At 57.9% G+C, this 17,635-nt stretch overlaps 1 protein-coding gene across 5 annotated transcripts in view; it reads right to left on the bottom strand.

Moving 5' to 3' along the window:
* KIF1C (kinesin family member 1C) overlaps positions 1-17,635 on the bottom strand; it is a 50,018-nt gene that overhangs the window by 11,409 nt on the left and 20,974 nt on the right. For all 5 annotated transcript variants that reach the window (XM_053259465.1, XM_053259467.1, XM_053259464.1 and 2 more), the window contains 6 exons: positions 9,288-9,430; positions 1,499-1,575; positions 1,112-1,291; positions 732-797; positions 473-651; positions 91-202 (listed from right to left, as the gene is read on the bottom strand). In XM_053259465.1, coding sequence (XP_053115440.1) covers positions 91-202; positions 473-651; positions 732-797; positions 1,112-1,291; positions 1,499-1,575; positions 9,288-9,393 — 720 coding nt within the window. In that variant the 5' untranslated portion in view covers positions 9,394-9,430. The remainder of the gene's footprint in view (positions 1-90; positions 203-472; positions 652-731; positions 798-1,111; positions 1,292-1,498; positions 1,576-9,287; positions 9,431-17,635) is intronic.

Here is a 17,635-nt window from a genome sequence, read left to right on the forward strand (position 1 = left end):
GGGACCCACTTCCTCACTGAGCCTTTCCCAGAATGCTCTGCTCCCCCCCTCCTCCACCCCCCCCGCCCCGTGACTGCAGCACCCCCTCACCTTCTCAGTGTCCAAGTCCGTAAGCTCATCATGGCGGCGCTGGGTGAACACGATGGTGAAGACCGCGTGTGAACGGCTGCTGGTCTCATTCATGTTGGTGGCAGCAACCGTCCTGGGAGGGGGGAAGGAGGAGGGGCCTGTGAGGGGGGGCGTCCACCCCTATGCTCCAGCCCCCCCACCCCAGCCTCCCTTCGCCCCTCTACACGCACCCCCCCCTTCCTTAACCCCCAAGTGCTTGTGCATGGAACGCTCTTCCTTCCAGTCTCGGCCTGCCCCTCCTGTGCATCACTCTCAGGAAACATGAGCCCCTCCCCTGTCCTCCTCGAGTCGCCCCCCCCCCCACCGCCCACCTTTCCTGTGCCCGAGTCAGGGGAGGGTGTACCTGGCCTTATTGCCGCAGTCCATGAGGTCAGCGATGTCCTCGTAGGAGGTGACCGCGAGCTTGGAGAGGTCCTCCACGTAGGGCCCCATGATGGGGTGCTCCCGCACACGCAGGTTCCCACGGCTCTTGGGGCTCAGGAGGTCCCGCACCCGCTCACAGTAGATCTCCATGTAGCTCACCTGCGCCAGAGAACGCCATGAAAGGGGCACCCCACAAGGAAGTGGGGCTGACAGCATGGGGCGGGGGCGGCAGCACTGACCTCCACGGAATAGGAGAGGTTGGGGGACTGGTTCTCATTCACTCGGCCAAAGAGATCTTCACAGAGCTGGAAGGAGAAGCGGGGAGGGAGGGAGAAGATGGGGGCTCTGTGCGGGGAGGCACGGAGGGAAGGCCCTTCTCCTCCCCATTCCCGATGGCCCCGTGCTGCAGCGCGGACGGCAGGAGCGCCACAGGAAGGCGGCTGCAAAACAAGAGGGAGGGGGGCCGGCCGGCCAGCCACGGCTCCAACAGCCACGAGAGCCAGCCACAGCTCCCCGGCTGGGAGAGAGGAAGGCCTCCGGTTCCAGCCGCCATCACTGCCCTGGCCCTCAGGTGGGCCCCCAGCCCCCCCGCAAGCCCCTGCCCGCCCAGCAGCAGCACCTGAGGGATGATGCCCTGCTGGTCCTTCTCTTGCTTCCCCATCATGGTGTAGGACTTGCCGGCGCCCGTCTGGCCGTAGGCAAAGATGCAGACATTGTAGCCCTCAAAGGCGTGCAGCAGCATCTCCTCGCCAATGTCTTTGTAGACCTGCCCCTGGGAGGCAAAGTTGGGGTCCTCCTCCTGGGGGAGGGAGCAAGGATTGCCGGGGGGGGGCTCCAGGGGCGGCAACGCCCCCCCCACCCCGCCTCGGGCTCTGGCCCCAAGCGCTGCCCAGGCCCTCAGCCAGGCCGCTGCAGCAACTTCCTCTCGCCGCTTCCCGCCCCGCCCCGCCAGGCCAGAGCCCCCCCCCTGCCCCCGCCCCCACACAGCCAACCCCAGGAAACTCACCGAGGTATGAGACCAGTAGGAGTAGTCAAAGGTGAAGTTCTTGGGGGCATCTTTGGCCTGCTTGGGGTTGCTGATGCCTGTGGGGAAGAGAGCAAGAGGAGATCGCCCACCGGCCCAGATGCCCCCACGGCCCGTCTCTGCTTGCTGTGGAGGGGGGGCGGGGAGAGCGAGGCATCCTGCCTCCGCAGGGCCACAAACATCGGACGCACCTGCACGGATCACTGCTGAGGCGGTTAGTGGCGAACCAGCGAGGGCTGGATTTGTGCGCCAGCCCTCTCTTTCTGGCACAAAGGCGGAGGCAGGAGGGCTTGGCCCTTCCCGGCATGCACTGCAAGCAAGGAGGTATTTGACCCTCCAGGCTGCAGCCAGGAGAGCTCCCCCCCCCGCCCCTGGCAACAAACCAAAATGGCCGCAGGGAACCCTGGAAGGACCCCGCCGGATCGGCCCAGACTGGGGGGCCAAGCCCAGCCCACAGAGGCCAGTCCGAGGGGGCACCTTAAAGGGGGTGTGTGTGTGGCAGCAGCACCCCAGCAGCTAGTATCTGGAGACAGACCAGCCGTGCAGGGCTTTCCAAGAGTGTGTGTGTGTGTGTGTGTGTGTCTAGATGGAGGGAGAGTGCGCGCCAGGATCAAGACCAGCCTGTGAACTCACGGCCTGGCGTGAGGAGGAGGCTGGCTTTGCTGCCCGTCCCCCACGACCCGACCAGGAGCCCTCAGGGTGGACTCAGGCCAGGGAGGGGAGGGGAGGCGCCAGCAGAGAGAGGGCTCCTGTTCAGCAGCCCGAGGGGGTCGCTGCAGGAAGAGCGGGAGGGCCCCCCACGGAGAGCGGGGTGGGCTCTGGGCAGCCCCAGCCTTGAGGAAGGCCCTGTTTGCCTTCAGGAGGGGCGCAGGGAAGAGCTTGAAGGTCGGTGTCTGGAGAGAGGGCGGCTGACAAACCTGCCCTTTAACCTTGAAGCACCATTGCTGTGCAAGAGGGGAGGGCACTCTGCACACACTTAGAGGCACTCTTCTTAATGCACACATTCTACGGCTAAGCCTTGCCTTTAAAATCAGGGGCTGGGGTTGAGCCTAGCTTTGAAATTACCCCCCAGCGATAACGTGCCCTTTTTGTGAGAGCCACCAGGGGGCAGCATTTCCCTTCTCTCCTTCAGGCCAGGGTTCCCAACCTTGGGTGGGTTGCCAGATGCTGAACTACAATTCCCATCATCCCCGAGCCACAATGGCTCAAGGGATGATGGGAGTTGTAATCCAACATCTGGGCACTCACCCAAGGTTGGGAACCCTTCCTTTAGGCAACGCACAGCTTGAAAACCTCCCGAGTCTTCACAAAAGGGCTGCCCTAACTGGAGTCTGCCAAAGCACAGAGGTTCACCGGGCGCTTTGTAGGTCAGCGGAGAGTTCGGGAGAGCCCTGGAGCTGTGTCCGGGGCAGGAGGGCCGGGATGGGGGGCACACGCGGAGTGTTCTGGTCTTGATGCAGGCTGGCCGGCCAGATGCTCCCTCTCAGACCAACCTACCTCGCAGGGTGGCGGCGACAGTAATGTGTGTGGGGGACTTTCGGTATTCGGGGGGGCCACGCTGCCATTTTGCCCACTCACAGCTTCAACCGAAAGTGACCTCTTTTCAACGGCACTGAGCAATTTGCGGGGAGGACAGGAGAGCAGCAACAACAACAAAACCGTGTATCCACACAGGCATGCAGCGTGCAAGGGGTTAAGCCGTGAATTCCCCCCCAACAGCCCGCAGGAAGGGTTGCTTTTCATCAGGACACACGAGTCCCATTCATGGAGGGCTGGGCACGCAGCCAAGAAGGGGGGGGGCAGACGGCAAGGCGGTGGCGGCGGCCAAAGCACGGGCCGCGTTTTATGCCGGTTCCTCCTCCGCAGAAGCTTGGGAAGCAAAGGCCAGGACGCAAGGACTGGAACAGCCTGCTGCCACCACGGGGCCCGGCCCCAAGAGCCTCCTCGCCCCACTTTCAGATCTGCTTCTGGCAACTGCCAAGACTCCCCCAGCTTAGGGGGCGGAATGGCCCACAACCCTCATTTCGCCACATCTGCAGGGAGCCTCTGGCCACCTTCTGGCTCAGATATTTGCAGTCTGTCGAAATAAACGTGGATCGAAAAAGTGAGTGGGCAAAGCGTGACAGTGTGGTCAGACCCGAAGGCATGGGGGAAATATTGTAAGAGCAGCCAAGGAAGAAGCGCCCCCCACCCCCGCCCAGGGTGATGCACCTGCACAACCAGGAAGAATTCGGAAGTTGCCCTGGGGTTTTCCAGCTGGGGACCTCCAGTGTTGCCAGAGAACCATCTCCATCACCCCCAGCCACAACGACCCAAGGGATGGCGGGGGCTGCAGTCCGATGACAACTGGAGACCCAGGCTGGAAAGCCCCTGTGGGAAGCAGTGCAGCGGGCACAAAGCCAGAGAGACCCACTGAGGGGGTGCCCCCCCCCAGCAAGGCCAGCCGCCAGTTACGGGCAGCCGTGCACACACAGGCAGCCTCCTTCAGTGGCCTCTCCAGAACTCCCCCCCCCGAGATGGGTGCTTTCCATCTCCTCTGCTAACTGAGCAAGAGGCACCTTTTTAAAGTGGTGCTTCTCTTCACTGGGCAGGGGGAGAGCAACTGGCCCTCTCCAGCCCCTGCACAGCATCCCTCCAGTGGCTGTTGCTGGTATCTGCCTTGTGTTTCTTTTTTAGACTGTGAGCCCCTTGGGGACAGGGAGCAATGTTGTTTATTTATCTGTCAACCACTTTGGGAACTTTTGTTGAAAAGTGGTATATAAAGATTTGTCATATTCCAGACGGCATTCTGGGGAGCCCCCACGGCAAGAACCTAAGAAGAGCCCTGCTGGACCAGGCCCCCCAAGGAGGCTTCTCCAGTCCAGCCTCCTGTTTCCCACAGTGGCCCACCAGAGGCCCCGAGGAGCCCACAGGCCGGAGGGCTGTGCCTGGCCTCTCTCCTGCTGCTGCGGCTCCTCTCGGGAGTTGATCAAGGGCTCCTCCTCCACGAGGAAGCCAGCTGCGGAGGACACGCTTCTCTGAGAGGGGGCTGCTGCAGCACAAGCCACCCCAGCCCTGGAGAGTGCCTGTCACTTTCTGCTCACGTGGGGTGATACAGAGGGACCCAAGCAGCCTGCCCAGTGCCCCACACAAACCCTGCGCCCCAAAACTGACTGCAGTGCTTGGGGACAGGCCGGCATGGTGGAGAGAGAAAGAGAAGGGCTTCCTTCCTCTCTCATAATATTCAGGACCAACCAATGACATGGATGGGCAGTAATCTCAGGAGAGACAAAGCACACGCACACACACGCACACACACACACTTACACTTTAAGAACTTTGGCACCACAATGCATCGTTTATAGAATTCACAACCATAAGGTGTAGTGATAGAGTCACTGGCTCAGTGGCTTGCAAAGGGCATCCGGGAATTCATGCGAGAGGTCTAAATGGCTATTAGCCATGGTGGCATTACAGAACCTCCACATCCAGTGGCAGTGTACCTCTGTGTACCAGATTCTAGAAGAAGATTATAGGGAAAGGCTGTTTCCTTTCTGCAAGCATCTGGCCAGCTGCTGCTGGCGCCAGGATGGACCGTTGGTTGGTTCTCATGGGATTGAAGAGGCCCCCCAAAGCTCAGGCAGCTCTGCCTTTGAGATGCCAGCCACGTTCCGGCCTGCAGCTTTGTGGAAGGGCTGCGTGACCTCCTTGCACCTTTGGGAAGGGCTACAAGGCCTCTCGCTACTGGGGTGCAGTCCGTGTGATTGACGGGCTGCTCCTGCTCAGGTGGGGAGCAGGAAAAAAAGGAAGCTCTCCCTGGGGAAGGCAGAGAAGCGCCTTCTCAGAGCAGAGGCCGTGGGGGAGCAAGCCCGAGGGGCCAGAGCCCGGGCAGGAGCCCTCCTCCGAGCAACCAAGGAGACCCGCAGCACGGCCGGCAGCCAGCCCCCCCCCCCGCCCCCCGCGCCTGCGTCACTCCAGCCCAGGGCGTCTGGCAAGCAGCCTCCGCCCCGCGAGTGGCATTACTCAGCCCTGGCTCTCGGGGGGGGGGGGAAACATTCCCCGCATAACTCAAATAGCTGCAGCTTTGAAGTTGCCCTCTTTGCCCCCAGGATGGCTGAACACAGTCTGCGATGAGACTCCTGGAGAAGCGGGGTGTGTGTGTGCGCAAATACAGAACCGCTTCCTGACTTCAGGAACCCCAGCGGCCAGTTGGCCCCCCCCGCCCAGCACCTTGACTGCGGCACCCCCTGCAACGGCCTCGCAGCCACTCCAGGGCTAAATATAGATGGGGACAAACAGCTGATGAGCCGGCCGGCCAGGCTGTGTGTGTGTTTTTCTGTCTGTCCAGCTCCAAGGCCAGCACGAAGATCATCTTGGGGCAGAACTGCAGGCAAAATGGGGGCAGGGGGGGGCCTGGGGGGGGGGGCGCCTGTGCCTGCCCCCAGCAGAGAGACGCTTTTTGATCTCACACCCCTTTACCAAAAGGTGGCTGCAAGGTGTTGTTGTTGCTGTTCAAAGAGGGTTTCCATTGTGCAGGCTTTGGAGGAGAACAGATTGGCAGAGCCTCTGCTGGGCAGGCCAAAGGTCCCCGGTTCAGTCCCTGGCAGCAGCAGCAGCGTCTCTGGGTAGGGCAGGAAAAGGCTCCTGCCTGGGGCCTGGGAGAGCTGCTGCTGCCAGTCAGTGTAGGTAGGCAATAGTGAGCCGGCTGGACCAAAGGGTTGGACTTCGTATGAAGAAGCTTCCTATGCAAGAACATACAAACATCTGAAGAATCCTGTGGGATCAGGCAAAGGTCCATCTAGTCTAGCAACCCAGCCTAGCACAGAGGCCTCCCGGCCGTCCAGAAGGCGGGCAAGAAGGCAACAGCCCTCCCCCATACTGCTGCTCCCCAGCAACTGCTCTTCAATGATATACTGTCTCTGAGCCTGGAGGTTCCATCATGACAGCTCCAGACGGAGAGGCAGTAAATCTCGCTTGAGAGAGATCTGCACAAGATCACCGTGTATGCTCGAATGCTGAGGGTCTCAGATGTCCACCCAACTCACCCTGCCTCCCATCACCAGGCGACAGGATTAATTCAACTTAAATGCGCCCCAAAAGATGTTGATCCAGTCTGTTTTTCTAAGCTAGGAACACTTCCACTTGCTCAGCCAACCAGCACTACCCAGACGCCCAGCTCTCACGCCACTCTGGCTACAGCTTGCAAGCCAACATCCCCTTGGAGACCCTGGGCAGAGTTTTTGATTCTCTACGACTCCGAGCAGAGCTTGCACACGGCTGAATAAAGTCCGCAGAGAAATGTACCAAGTACGGCCTTTCCCTTTACAGGACAACTCACTTCGCGATTCCCTTTTGTTCAGCCTGGGAAGAGCAGCTGAGAGGCCAAATCGCGTTAGGGCTCCTCTTCGCAATTAACGTTTGCCCTGATTAATCAAGTTAACCCATGTGACTCTGCACGGCAGCCCTTCAACGGCAGGAGACCTTTTGAGGATATTTAGGTTACAGCAAGGTGGCGGCAGCGGCGGCAGGAGCTCCACAAGAGGCTGCTTGTTTGTTCCGAGGAAAGTCGTCTTCATTCTGCTGACCGCAGCGGCTCCAAAGGACACGCTTCAGCAGCACAGCCCACCGGCAAGACCGCAGGGGGAGCCCAAGGGGGGGGGCAGCGAGAGAAGAGGAGCCGGGCTTCCCCCTCTGCGGGCCTTCCACCCAGCGCATGCGGGGGAGGCTGCTTCGTGCCCAGAAGCAACCCCGCCAGGAGTGAAACAGCGGGAGAAAGGAAAACGGGCTGTGGAGGAAGGAGAAGGGCTCCAGACGAACCCCACTGCCCACAGGGAGTTGGCATGACCCACCGTCCAACCAACTCTGTATATAATAAATTTATTCAACTTATAGGCGGAACATATAGCGAGAGGAGCTGGATTGGAAGAAGATGAGTGCGGTTCTAAAGCTGGAGGAAGGAACTTCAATAACCTGCGCTATGCTGATGAGACCACTCTGATAACTGACAATGCGGATGATCTGCAAGCTCTAGGAATGAAAGTCAAGGAGCACACAGGGGAGAAATGGGGCTACAACTAAATATAAAGAGGACTGAACTAATGACAATGGGCACAGCAAACAACCTCAGAATTGACACTGAAGACACTGAAGTGGTGGGTGGCTTCTGCCTTTTAAGATCGATCATCAACAGTAAAGGATCCAGCAGTCAAGAAATACGCCACAGACTAGCATTTGGCAGGGCTGCAATGAAAGTCTTGGAAAGGATATTTAGATGCCCTGACATGTCTCTACCTACAAAGATTAGAATCGCTCAGACCATGGTTTTTCCCGTGACACTCTATGGATGCGAAAGCTGGACTTTGAAGAAGCAAGATAGAAAATGTATCGACCCTTTTTGAACTTTGGTGCTGGAGAAGACTTTTGAGGAGACCATGGACAGCCAGGAAAACCAACCGATGGCTCCTAGAAGAAATCCATCCAGAATTCCCACACGAGGCACAAATGACCAGGCTCAAACTCTCCTACTTGGGACACATAATGCGAAGAAGATCCAGCTCCCTTGAGAAGTCCAGAATGCTGGGAAAAGTGGAAGGCAAGAGAAGAAGAGGATGGCAGCAAGGTGGATGGACTCAATTATGACAGCACTGAGAGACCTTCAAGGCCAAGTGGGAGACAGATTGTCCTGGAGAGAATCTATCTAGGTGGTCGCTAAGAGTCAACACCGACTTGACGGCACTTAATCAATCAATCACTGTCCAACAGCACATCGTTAATATATAGCAGGCTTGCCTGGATGTTGACAACTACAGCTCCCAGCTCCCTTTGGCTGTGGATGATGGGAATTGTAGTCCAACTGCATCTGGGGACCCAAGGTTGAGAACCCTTGTTCTGTAGTATGTACGGCCACAAGAAGTGGTGAAGGCCACCGACTGGCTTAGATGGCTTCAAAAAGGGGCTTAGACAAACCCAGAGAGCAGAAGTCCATCTATAGCGGCTAGTCTTGATGGCTCTATGTGACCCTCCAGGTTCAGAGGCAGTCTATCTGTGTATATCCACTGCAGGGAAGCAATGGCAGGGGAGGGGGCATGTCTTCTGCTTGGGGGCTACCCAGAGGCATCTGGTGGGCTGCTGTATGGAGAAGCAGGATGCCGGATGGGAGAGGCCTTCTTGGGCCTGATCCAGCAGGACTGTTCTTATGGACGAGCTGAGGCTTTACAGCTGCTGCCAGACTACAGCTCCCATGATCCCCAGCCACAATGGCCAGCCAGGGATGATGGGAGGTGTAGTTAAACGATAGCTGGACAGCCTCAGGTTGGCCAACCCTGTTCTGACAATGGGCTGTGTCACCCTAATGCAGGGGTGAGCAAACCCGGCCTGCCAGCTGTTGCTGAACTACAACACCCTGGGAATGATGGGAGTTGTAGTTCAACAAGAGCTGGAGGCCCAAGTTTGCTCACCCCTTCCCTAATGCGTATTCTGCGTCTCAGTTACAGTCACAGTCACAAAAAGCATAATTTCTTCTCACGGGGTGGGAGTGAGCCCCCCTAGAAGGCCTCCCAAGCAAGACCCACTGAAAGGAAAATGGCAGGCGTAGAATGTGCCCATTGGCAGCACTAGAGATGCCATACTGGGCAACGGCTTCAGCGAAAATCCCCCTCTCTGGCTTGACGACAACAACGCATCGATTCCCCACAAACGCTTTCGGAAATGGCTGCGTTCTGCAGCCCCCACCCCACATGACTGAACAGTTGGGTTCAAAGGACACCCCCCCACACCTCACGGAGCGACTTACAGGTAGTTTTCCCTTGCATCTGAATCACACACTTGGCGTCCCGGCTGGTTTCGCGGGCGTTGAAAGGCCGCACCCTGACGGCCACTTTGACAGACGCGCTGGCCATTTTGGGTCGATTCGGCTGCAGCTTACGGTGGGATTACCTGAGAGGAGAAGCAAAAGAGACACAGGCCGTATTTAGCACTATTTCCCCAGCTGGAGAGGGGCAGACAGACCCTACTTTGACAGAATGGTGCCTATCATTCTCCCACAAACACAGATGAAATGCAGAGAACTTATTATTATTATTTATTCGATTTCTATACTGCCTTTCCAAAAATGGCTGATGGCGAATGATGCAGAATCTCTTCCATACCAAGATGCAGACCAGAGAGAGGGCCCACCCCCACCCCCCGCCGTGGGAGGCAGCAGGGAATCCCATCCTGCAGGGAAAGAGCTCTGCCCCTCCCCCTCCCCGCCAATGAAGATGGGGGTGTGCGCGTGCGTGCATGCGCCAGAGAGCCCCACCATCCATCGTCCTGCGCGTGCTCACATGGCAGGTCTTGGAGCACAGCAACAGCCTCCTGCAAGACCTCTCCCTGCACGCTGCACTCCCAGCCTGCCAAGAGACCGCTGCGCACAGCACACCACGCACCGGGATCCACAGGCTCCCACAAAGATGGGGCCATTGACAGGTCTATCCATGGCTACAGGCCGCCTCCAGCCTCAGAGGCAAGACACCGCTACACACTGCTCCCTCTAACAGGGATTCCCAGATGTTGTGGACTAAAGGTCAAGGTCAAGTGTGCCGTCGAGTTGGTGTTGAGTTGTGGCGACCACAGAGCCCTGCCGTTGTCTTGGGTAGAATGCAGGAGGGGCTGACCATTGCCTCCTCCCACACAGTATGAGAGGATGATGCCTTTCAGCATCTTCCTAGATCGCTGCTGCCCGAAAGAGAAGCAGCGGGGATTCGAACTGGCAGCCTTCTGCTTCTTCGTCTACAACCCCCAGAATCCCCAGCCAAAGGCCACTGCAGCTGGGGATGCTGGAAGTTGTAGTCAACAACATCTGGGAATCCCTGCTCGAGGGAACGGTGCCGCCACCTGCCAGTTGCACGCCCTCACCCCCTGCCTGTGGGCTTCTCAGAGGCATGTGGTGGGCCACTGCGGGGAGCAGGAGGCTGGACTGGAGAGGCCTCCTCGGGCCTGATCCTCTCGTCCCACCTGCGCACAGGAAGGGCCCACGCCCCAACATTCCAGGGGAGTAGCCGAGGCCTGCCAAGGAGCGGGGAGGGCCCCACTTTTCTCTTTCTTTCCCCCCTAAAGGCAGCCAGCCTGCGCTCCCTGGAGGGGTGGCCCAACTCCCAGCTCCTCCAGCTGGAGCTGCGGCACAGCCGGAGCAGCCCCTCATTGCCCCCCCCACACCAGCCCCTCCCCTCCATGGGTGGGGTTCAGGCTACTCCGAAGAGAGGGGGGCGGTTTCTGGGGGTCCAGGGCCGTGCGGGCGCTAGGCGAAGTGCGGCTGGACCCACGCGGGAGCCCCTTTCGGCAAACCACCAGCTGGAGCCAGGGGCAGGGCTCCAAGCAGAGACCTGTCCCTGGAGGAGGGGTGAGCTGTGCGAGCCTCTGCCTGGCGTGAGGAGCCCCAACATGGAGGAACAGCGAGGAGGCCGCGGAGGCCGGATGACGCTCTCGGTCAGCAGGCATCATGGGTAACAACAGATGGCCAAGCTGATGCTCTCCAGCTGCTGGACCACAACTCTCATCATCCCCAGGCTCTATCAGTTGCAGCTGGGGATGATGGGAGCTGTAGTCCAACCGGAGCTGGAGAGCCTCCGCTTGGCCACCCTTAATCTCACACAGAGACAGCCCGGCAGGCCTTGAAAAAGGTGCACCAAGAATTCTTGCAAGTCCTCCTCAACGCTCCTTCGGGCTCGTTAAGAACATAAGGAGAAGTCCTGATGGATCATCGCCCCTCACGCAGCAGGCAGCAGCCAGGTGCATCTGGGGGGCCCACAGAAGAAGGAAAGAGGCCTCCTGGGGGCCATGGGCATGATGCCATCTCTGATCCTGAAGGCAACATCAAGCTATCCAAGCTAGTAGCCACGGACAGCCCTGTCGCCCATGGACGTGTCTCGCTCCCTTTCAAACCCATCACTGGCTACCAGCACATGCGGCGGCAGCAAATTCTACAGTTTAAAGGTCAAGTGTGCCGTCAAGTTGATTTCAACTCCAGCCCTGTGGTTGTCTTTGGCAGGATACAGGAGGGGTTGACCATGGCCTCCTCCCACGCAGGATGAGATGATGATGCCTTTCAGCACCTTCCTCTATCGCTGCTGCCCGATAGAGGTCTTTCCCACAGTCTGGGGAACAGACCAGCGGGGATTCGAACCGACAGCCCTCTGCTTGCTACTAGTCAAGTCATTCCCCCGCTGCGCCACTTAAGGTGGCACAGCTTAACTACACACTGTGTAAGGAAGTACTTCCTTTTGCCAGGCCTGGCTCTCCCAGCATTTCGCTTCAACAGAGGACGCCAGGTCCTAATATGAGAGAGGGAGAAAGACGTCTCTCTGTTCCCTGGACCCACACCGTGCATGCAAGACACCTGGTCCACCCTGTCCCCGCTTGCCAGCCCTCCTTCTCAACCCAGGAGGCCCAAAGACTGCTGTCCTTCCTCTTCGGGGAGTGCCTCCAGCCCCCTGATCACTTTGGTGGCCCTGCTCCGCACCTTTCCCAGCTCCACAGCATCCTTCCGAAGGTGCAGTGACCAGACCTGTACGCACGACCCCAACCAGAAGGGCCTCACGACCCTGGCTGTTTTATTCCCAGGCCCTTTCCCGGTGATCCCTAGCTTGGAAGGAGCCGCCCGGTCGGCATGGGCCAGTGTTCCTTCCACTCCAGCTGTGGCTGCAGAAGCAGCCCCCCGAACTTCCACAGCTCCTCGGGTCAGTGGCAAGCAAGTCTCCTGCTTGGAAGAACCCCCCGCCCGCCCCCCGCCCGGAGATCAGCAAGGCAGCCGGCCTCCAGCCCGCTGCCCGGCCGATGTCTCCATTTCTGCCTCTCGGCCTTTGCGCGCCAGCCCATCCGGGGCTGCGCACATGCAGAGAGGCCGCAGCAGTGCCTGGAAGTCTGGGGGTGCCCCACAGCAGCCCAAGGCGCTCCGCTTCCAGGGCAGCGAAACCAGCGGCACTCAGCCCAGGGCGTCGAGCCCTCCAGGCCAAAAAGGCCAGCGAGAACTTGTGGACAGCTTGGGAAAGGGAGAAGGTGGAGGCGAGGAAGGCATGGCGCACGGCAGGCCTGCCCAGGGGGTCCGGGCGTGGCGTTCTCTCTAGGCCTTCCCTGCCCAAGGGAAGGAGGGGGGGTCTGTCTGCACTTGCCCTCCCTCTTCCGCCCAGCCCCAAGCGCATGGGAAGCCACCCTTGGGCCAGGGGCTCGTGTCCATGAAGAAGGGCAGCAGGGCGCTCAAGGAGTCTCCGGGTCACGGTCCAGAGGAGCCAGCGGCCTTCAGCCGGCAACTGACGGGAAGGGCCAGCCGGCGGGCGGCAGCAGGCCAGCTTCCAAGGGGCTGGATTCCGCTCCACAGATGCCGGCACTGGAAGGTCCCTCTTGAGGACATCAGCCACCACAAGCCACAGTTCCCGCTCTCAGGGCAGTCCAGAGACATGGAGTGACATGGAGCGTTGAACACTGTAAAACAGCCCGAAGGACCTGAGAGCAGGCCACCTGATGGCGCAGCAGGGAAGTAACCTGCCTAGGAGGCAGGAGGCTGTCGGTTCGAATCCCCGCTGGTGTCTTTCTCAGAATACGGGAAACTCCTACATCGGGCAGCAGCGATAGAAGAAGGTGCTGAGAGGCCTCATCTCCTACTGCATGGGAGGAGGCAACGGTCAACCCCTCCTGCATTCGACCAAGACAACCCCAGGGCTAGTCTGTGGGCGCCAGGAGTCGACACCAACTCGATGGCACAGCCAACCAAGGACTGGAAGAGGGTTCCCAGCAACGACAGTAGGAGGCAGCTACTGTGTACCTCGCAGAGCCAGAGTGCCAAGAAGCAGACATCTAGCCAACCTCTTCCACAGGCGCCTCCCTCCGAGCCAAGCCACACGGGCGGGTCCACAGGGCTGCAGAAAAGGCCCCGACCACAGGGAAGCCGAGCTGCGCCCTGAAGGCAACGTTTCAAAACCAAGATCGCCAAGAGACACGTCACTCCCTGATGCCCAACACAGCGGCCGCCATATTTCTAAAAAGGGCAGCAGGCCGGCCAAGAGGAAGTTCCCGGGCACAGCCGGCTGCCAAGCAGGACACAGAAGCCACAGCCGGCATTTCCAACCAGCAAGGAGGACCCTGACCCACGGAGACGTGCCCACCAATGTGGCCAAAGTCTCCTTGGGACTCTCAAGGCACTGAGACGGCCTCATGCATCTGCAGGACAATTCCCACTCCAAGCTGTCTGAAAAACGTGCTTTGTGAAGCCGAAGGATATCATTCCACTTAAGCAAGACTATCGAAGCTGCAAAATCGGTCTGTCTGCAAAAAATCAGGGATGCTGGAGGTGCGACTACACAGAAGCCCCCGCCCCCCTTGGCTGCCTCCCCACCGAGAAGAAGGGCTCCTTTACGCTTCCGGGTGCCGAGGGAGAGGGGAGATGTCCAGCCTGCTCCCAGGTTGCTTATGTACCCAGCACTGGCACAATGGCATTCCGATACCAGCAGTTTGGTTTTCCACCCCTTTCCTAATAATCTCCAGCACAGAAATGGCCTCTTCCACAGCTGTCACGTCAGGTACACCAAGGCAAGCCTTTTGCTGAGCTTCTGTTCACCATGACCCCCAAGGGCTCTTTCCTGGTGAGTTCAGCACAATCATGAAGGGACAGTTTTTTGCTCCACTCACTTTACACTCCCTTATCTTGAACCTTTGTGGTCTGTTCACCCAGTCTGGAGAGAGCCCTCTGGAATCTGCCTGTTTTGAATGTCAACGCCCTGAATAATCTGGAGAACTGGCTACCTCGTTCTCATCACTGACTCCAGGCCATTTGCAAGGAACTTAAACAGCACGGGTCCCATTTCAGACACGACTTCCCTCCATCTGTGTGAAAACTATCCAGTTATTCCTACTCATTATTTAACTTGCTACAGACTGGAAATGACTTGATTATCAAGCCAGCCAAAGGTTGCCGGCTCGAATCCCCGCTGATATGTTTCCCAGACTATGGGAAAGACCTCTATCGGGCAGCAGCGATAGAGGAAGGTGCTGAAAGGCATCATCATCTCATCCTGCGTGGGAGGAGGCAATGGTCAACCCCTCCTGGATTCTACCAAAGACAACCACAGGGCTAGTCTGTGGGCGCCAGGAGTTGAAACCGACTCAATGGCACAACTTTACCTTTACAGACTCATAACAGACTGTTACGTTTACTCAGCAGTCTTTGCCTACAGCTTCTTTTTTTAAGAGTCCAAGTACATAATAGCCTGGATCACACAAGTGTCCAGATCCAAGTTTAATGTGGGTTACCAGTATTATTGAGATTGTGTGAACCCAGGCCAAGGTAGCTTATGGCCTGAGATGAATCAGAGATCCCGGTCTTGGCATGGTTATCAAGTTGTCCATGTTTACTGACAGCCCCAAAGAATTAAAGGAAGTGGTGGTGAGGCAGGATTTCCTTTCAGGGAAATTCTTCTTCAGCAAGGCTTATTCTTGCTCCTACACGCTTAATAATTCTAATTTTAATAGCATTTTCTATACATTAACCTGGGCCAGAAGTTATCCGTCAGGACTGTGATCTCCCAGATCTTATCCCTTTTAAAATCTGGCATTACTCAGGCTATTACCCTCCAATCCTCCGATAGGGAGGCAGATTTTAATGACGTGGCATACTTTGGTTAAGTGTTCCGCAACTTTACTTCTGAGTTTTTTAAGCTCTCCCAATCTGGCCCCAGTGATTTGCATGTGCATCAAGTGTTACCCTCCGTCACCTCTACTGGAAAGAGCTCTCCCTGGAAACAAGGGCTTCAAGGCGGGTCCCTCCAACATCTTCCACACTGAAGACCAATGCAAAGAATTCATTTTGCTTCTGCCCTTTCAGTCCCCTGAAGTGCCAGCGTCACATTGCTAAGCCCTTGTCAGCTGATCCTTCTGTGGCCACAAGGACTAGACACTTAATTATTAGGCACCTTGTTTGACTGCATAACACAAGTCAACAGAGTTCTGAGGCCAGATCCTCCTGCAATTAACTATGCTCAGTCACACCCTCGCTGCCCAGCTAACTGAGCCAAGAGGCACCTTTTCAACATGGCCATTCTCTTGACTGAGCAGGGGGAGAGCAACTGGCCCTCTCCATCCCCGGCACAGCATCCCTCCAGTGGCTGTTGCTGAAGTCCGTCTTCTGTTTGTGAGCCCTTTGGGGACAAGGAGGCATCTTTCTTTATTTTTATTTCTCTAGGTAAACCTCTTGGGGAATTTTTGTTGAAAAGCAGTATATAAATATCCTCCGCCGCCGTCCTTGCTCCCAGCAGGATGAACAGCATGCTCTCCAAAGTCACTGCCACTGCCAGCCATTTTCTGCCTTGTGTCGCTCTTAATAAAAATAATCAGGCTCTCTCTCTCTCTCTCTCTCGGAGGTGATCACCCCTGCGAAGACTGCAGGGCCTGTGCAAAGCACTAGACCCGCACAGGTGAATCATGCGCAGCCAGCAGGGCTGGGAAGGCCAAGGCTGTGGGGGTGAGTCATAGCAGAGGCAGAGTGTAACCCCCCCCTCGCTCTACACCTGTTTACGGCCATCATTTGGTGGTGCAGGAGCACAAGAGCTGGGCTTCCTCTGCCAAGACTGGCTGGCAGCACACAGGCGAACACAAACGCCGACACTGAAAAGCGACTTTGCCCTGTCCCAAGTACACAGACTCCCAGCAGCAGGGCAACCATGTTGTTGACTTTCTCTAGAGAAGATGCTCAGGCTGATTAGCCCTGCCGGTCAGGTGGCCGAGCACCAGCCTGGCATGCCGAGAGTCTCTTGGGGCCAAACAGACCTCCGGCTGCCAGCAAAGGGCAGGCCCTCTGAGCCGGAGACTCTGGACAGCCACCACATGAAACTGGGGCACGGGATGATCACGGGCCGTGGGCCTGCCTGCCCCCTCTCCTGCTTTCAACAGGGGGGGGGCTCCCCATGGTGCATGAACGGGGCGCGTAACTGGCTCACCAGCAAGGGCAGGGCAGGCTGCTGCTGCCGCCACCCCAGGAACTGCAGCTGGCTTCCAAGCGAGAGGAAACGCTCCCCGGCTCCTCTCACCCAAGAGAGAGGCTCCCTCTTGTCGCTGAGCCCCATCGGGCGTTCTGAGCAAGCCAGACCCAGAGGGGGCCGGAAGAGCTGCTCCGGCTCCCGATAAAGCAGCTTCAGGGGCTCAAACCTCTCTCTTTTGCTTTTCTATCCCACTCTTCCTCCAAGGAGCCCAGTGGTGTGCATGGCTGTGCTCCTGTGAGGTAGGCGAGGCTGAGAGAGATACATGACTGGCCCAGAGTCACCCAGTGGGTTTCACGGCTGAGCAAGGATTTGAACTCGGGTCTCCCCAGACCTAGTCCACTGGCTCCATTACTGAGTGCAGCAGTTCCAGGACTGAGCAGGGGGTTGAAGACCTCCAGGGTCCCTTCCAATTCCAATATTCTGTGACGTTTGTCAGAGGCAATGGGCTTCTGGTGACTTAGTACCAAGGACAAGAGAGCGCCAGGAGGACAGAGCAATGGTGGATTTCTTAAAAGAAAGGGCACTTCCATTGTGTGGGAGGCTCTAATTTCAGTTCTCAGGGGCCCAACTGCAGTTACTAGGGGGCAAGGGAACGGCACACTAGCCATGCTCAGAGACACTGCCTCCACTTTGCTTTTCTCCAGAACTGATGCCAAGGAAACCTGGGGAACTGGTAGAGCACACTCCCACGCCACTCAGCATCTCTGGCCAATGCCAGGATTACCAATGAGCAGCTGTGCACATGAGCCCCAAGGGAGGCACCAGCCAGGACAGATGAACCGAGAAAGCAGTGTTGCACCCAGGCAGGCAGGCCATTGATTCATCTGGCCTGAGATGGTCTACTCTGACTGGCAGCAGCTCACCAACTGCTCAGAAAGAGCCCCTTTGCACGTGGAGATGCAGGGATTAAAGTATGCTCAGCGGTCAAAACAGCCCCTCCTGGAAGGGAATTCAACCGGGGGAGCTGGACTGCAAGGGCAGAAAGCAAAAGGAGGCACTTGAAACCCAGCTCTGCTCCTCCTCAGAGACAGCGGCACAGGTAGAAGGCCGACCAGGTGGCCGTGGCCTCTCTCAGCCCCTTCCAAATGCCCCGATGCACGTGTGCATTTCCCTCTCCCAAGGTGATCCCAAGGGC

This window comes from Hemicordylus capensis, chromosome 6 (assembly GCF_027244095.1).
Source record: "Hemicordylus capensis ecotype Gifberg chromosome 6, rHemCap1.1.pri, whole genome shotgun sequence".
NCBI lineage: Eukaryota > Metazoa > Chordata > Lepidosauria > Squamata > Cordylidae > Hemicordylus > Hemicordylus capensis.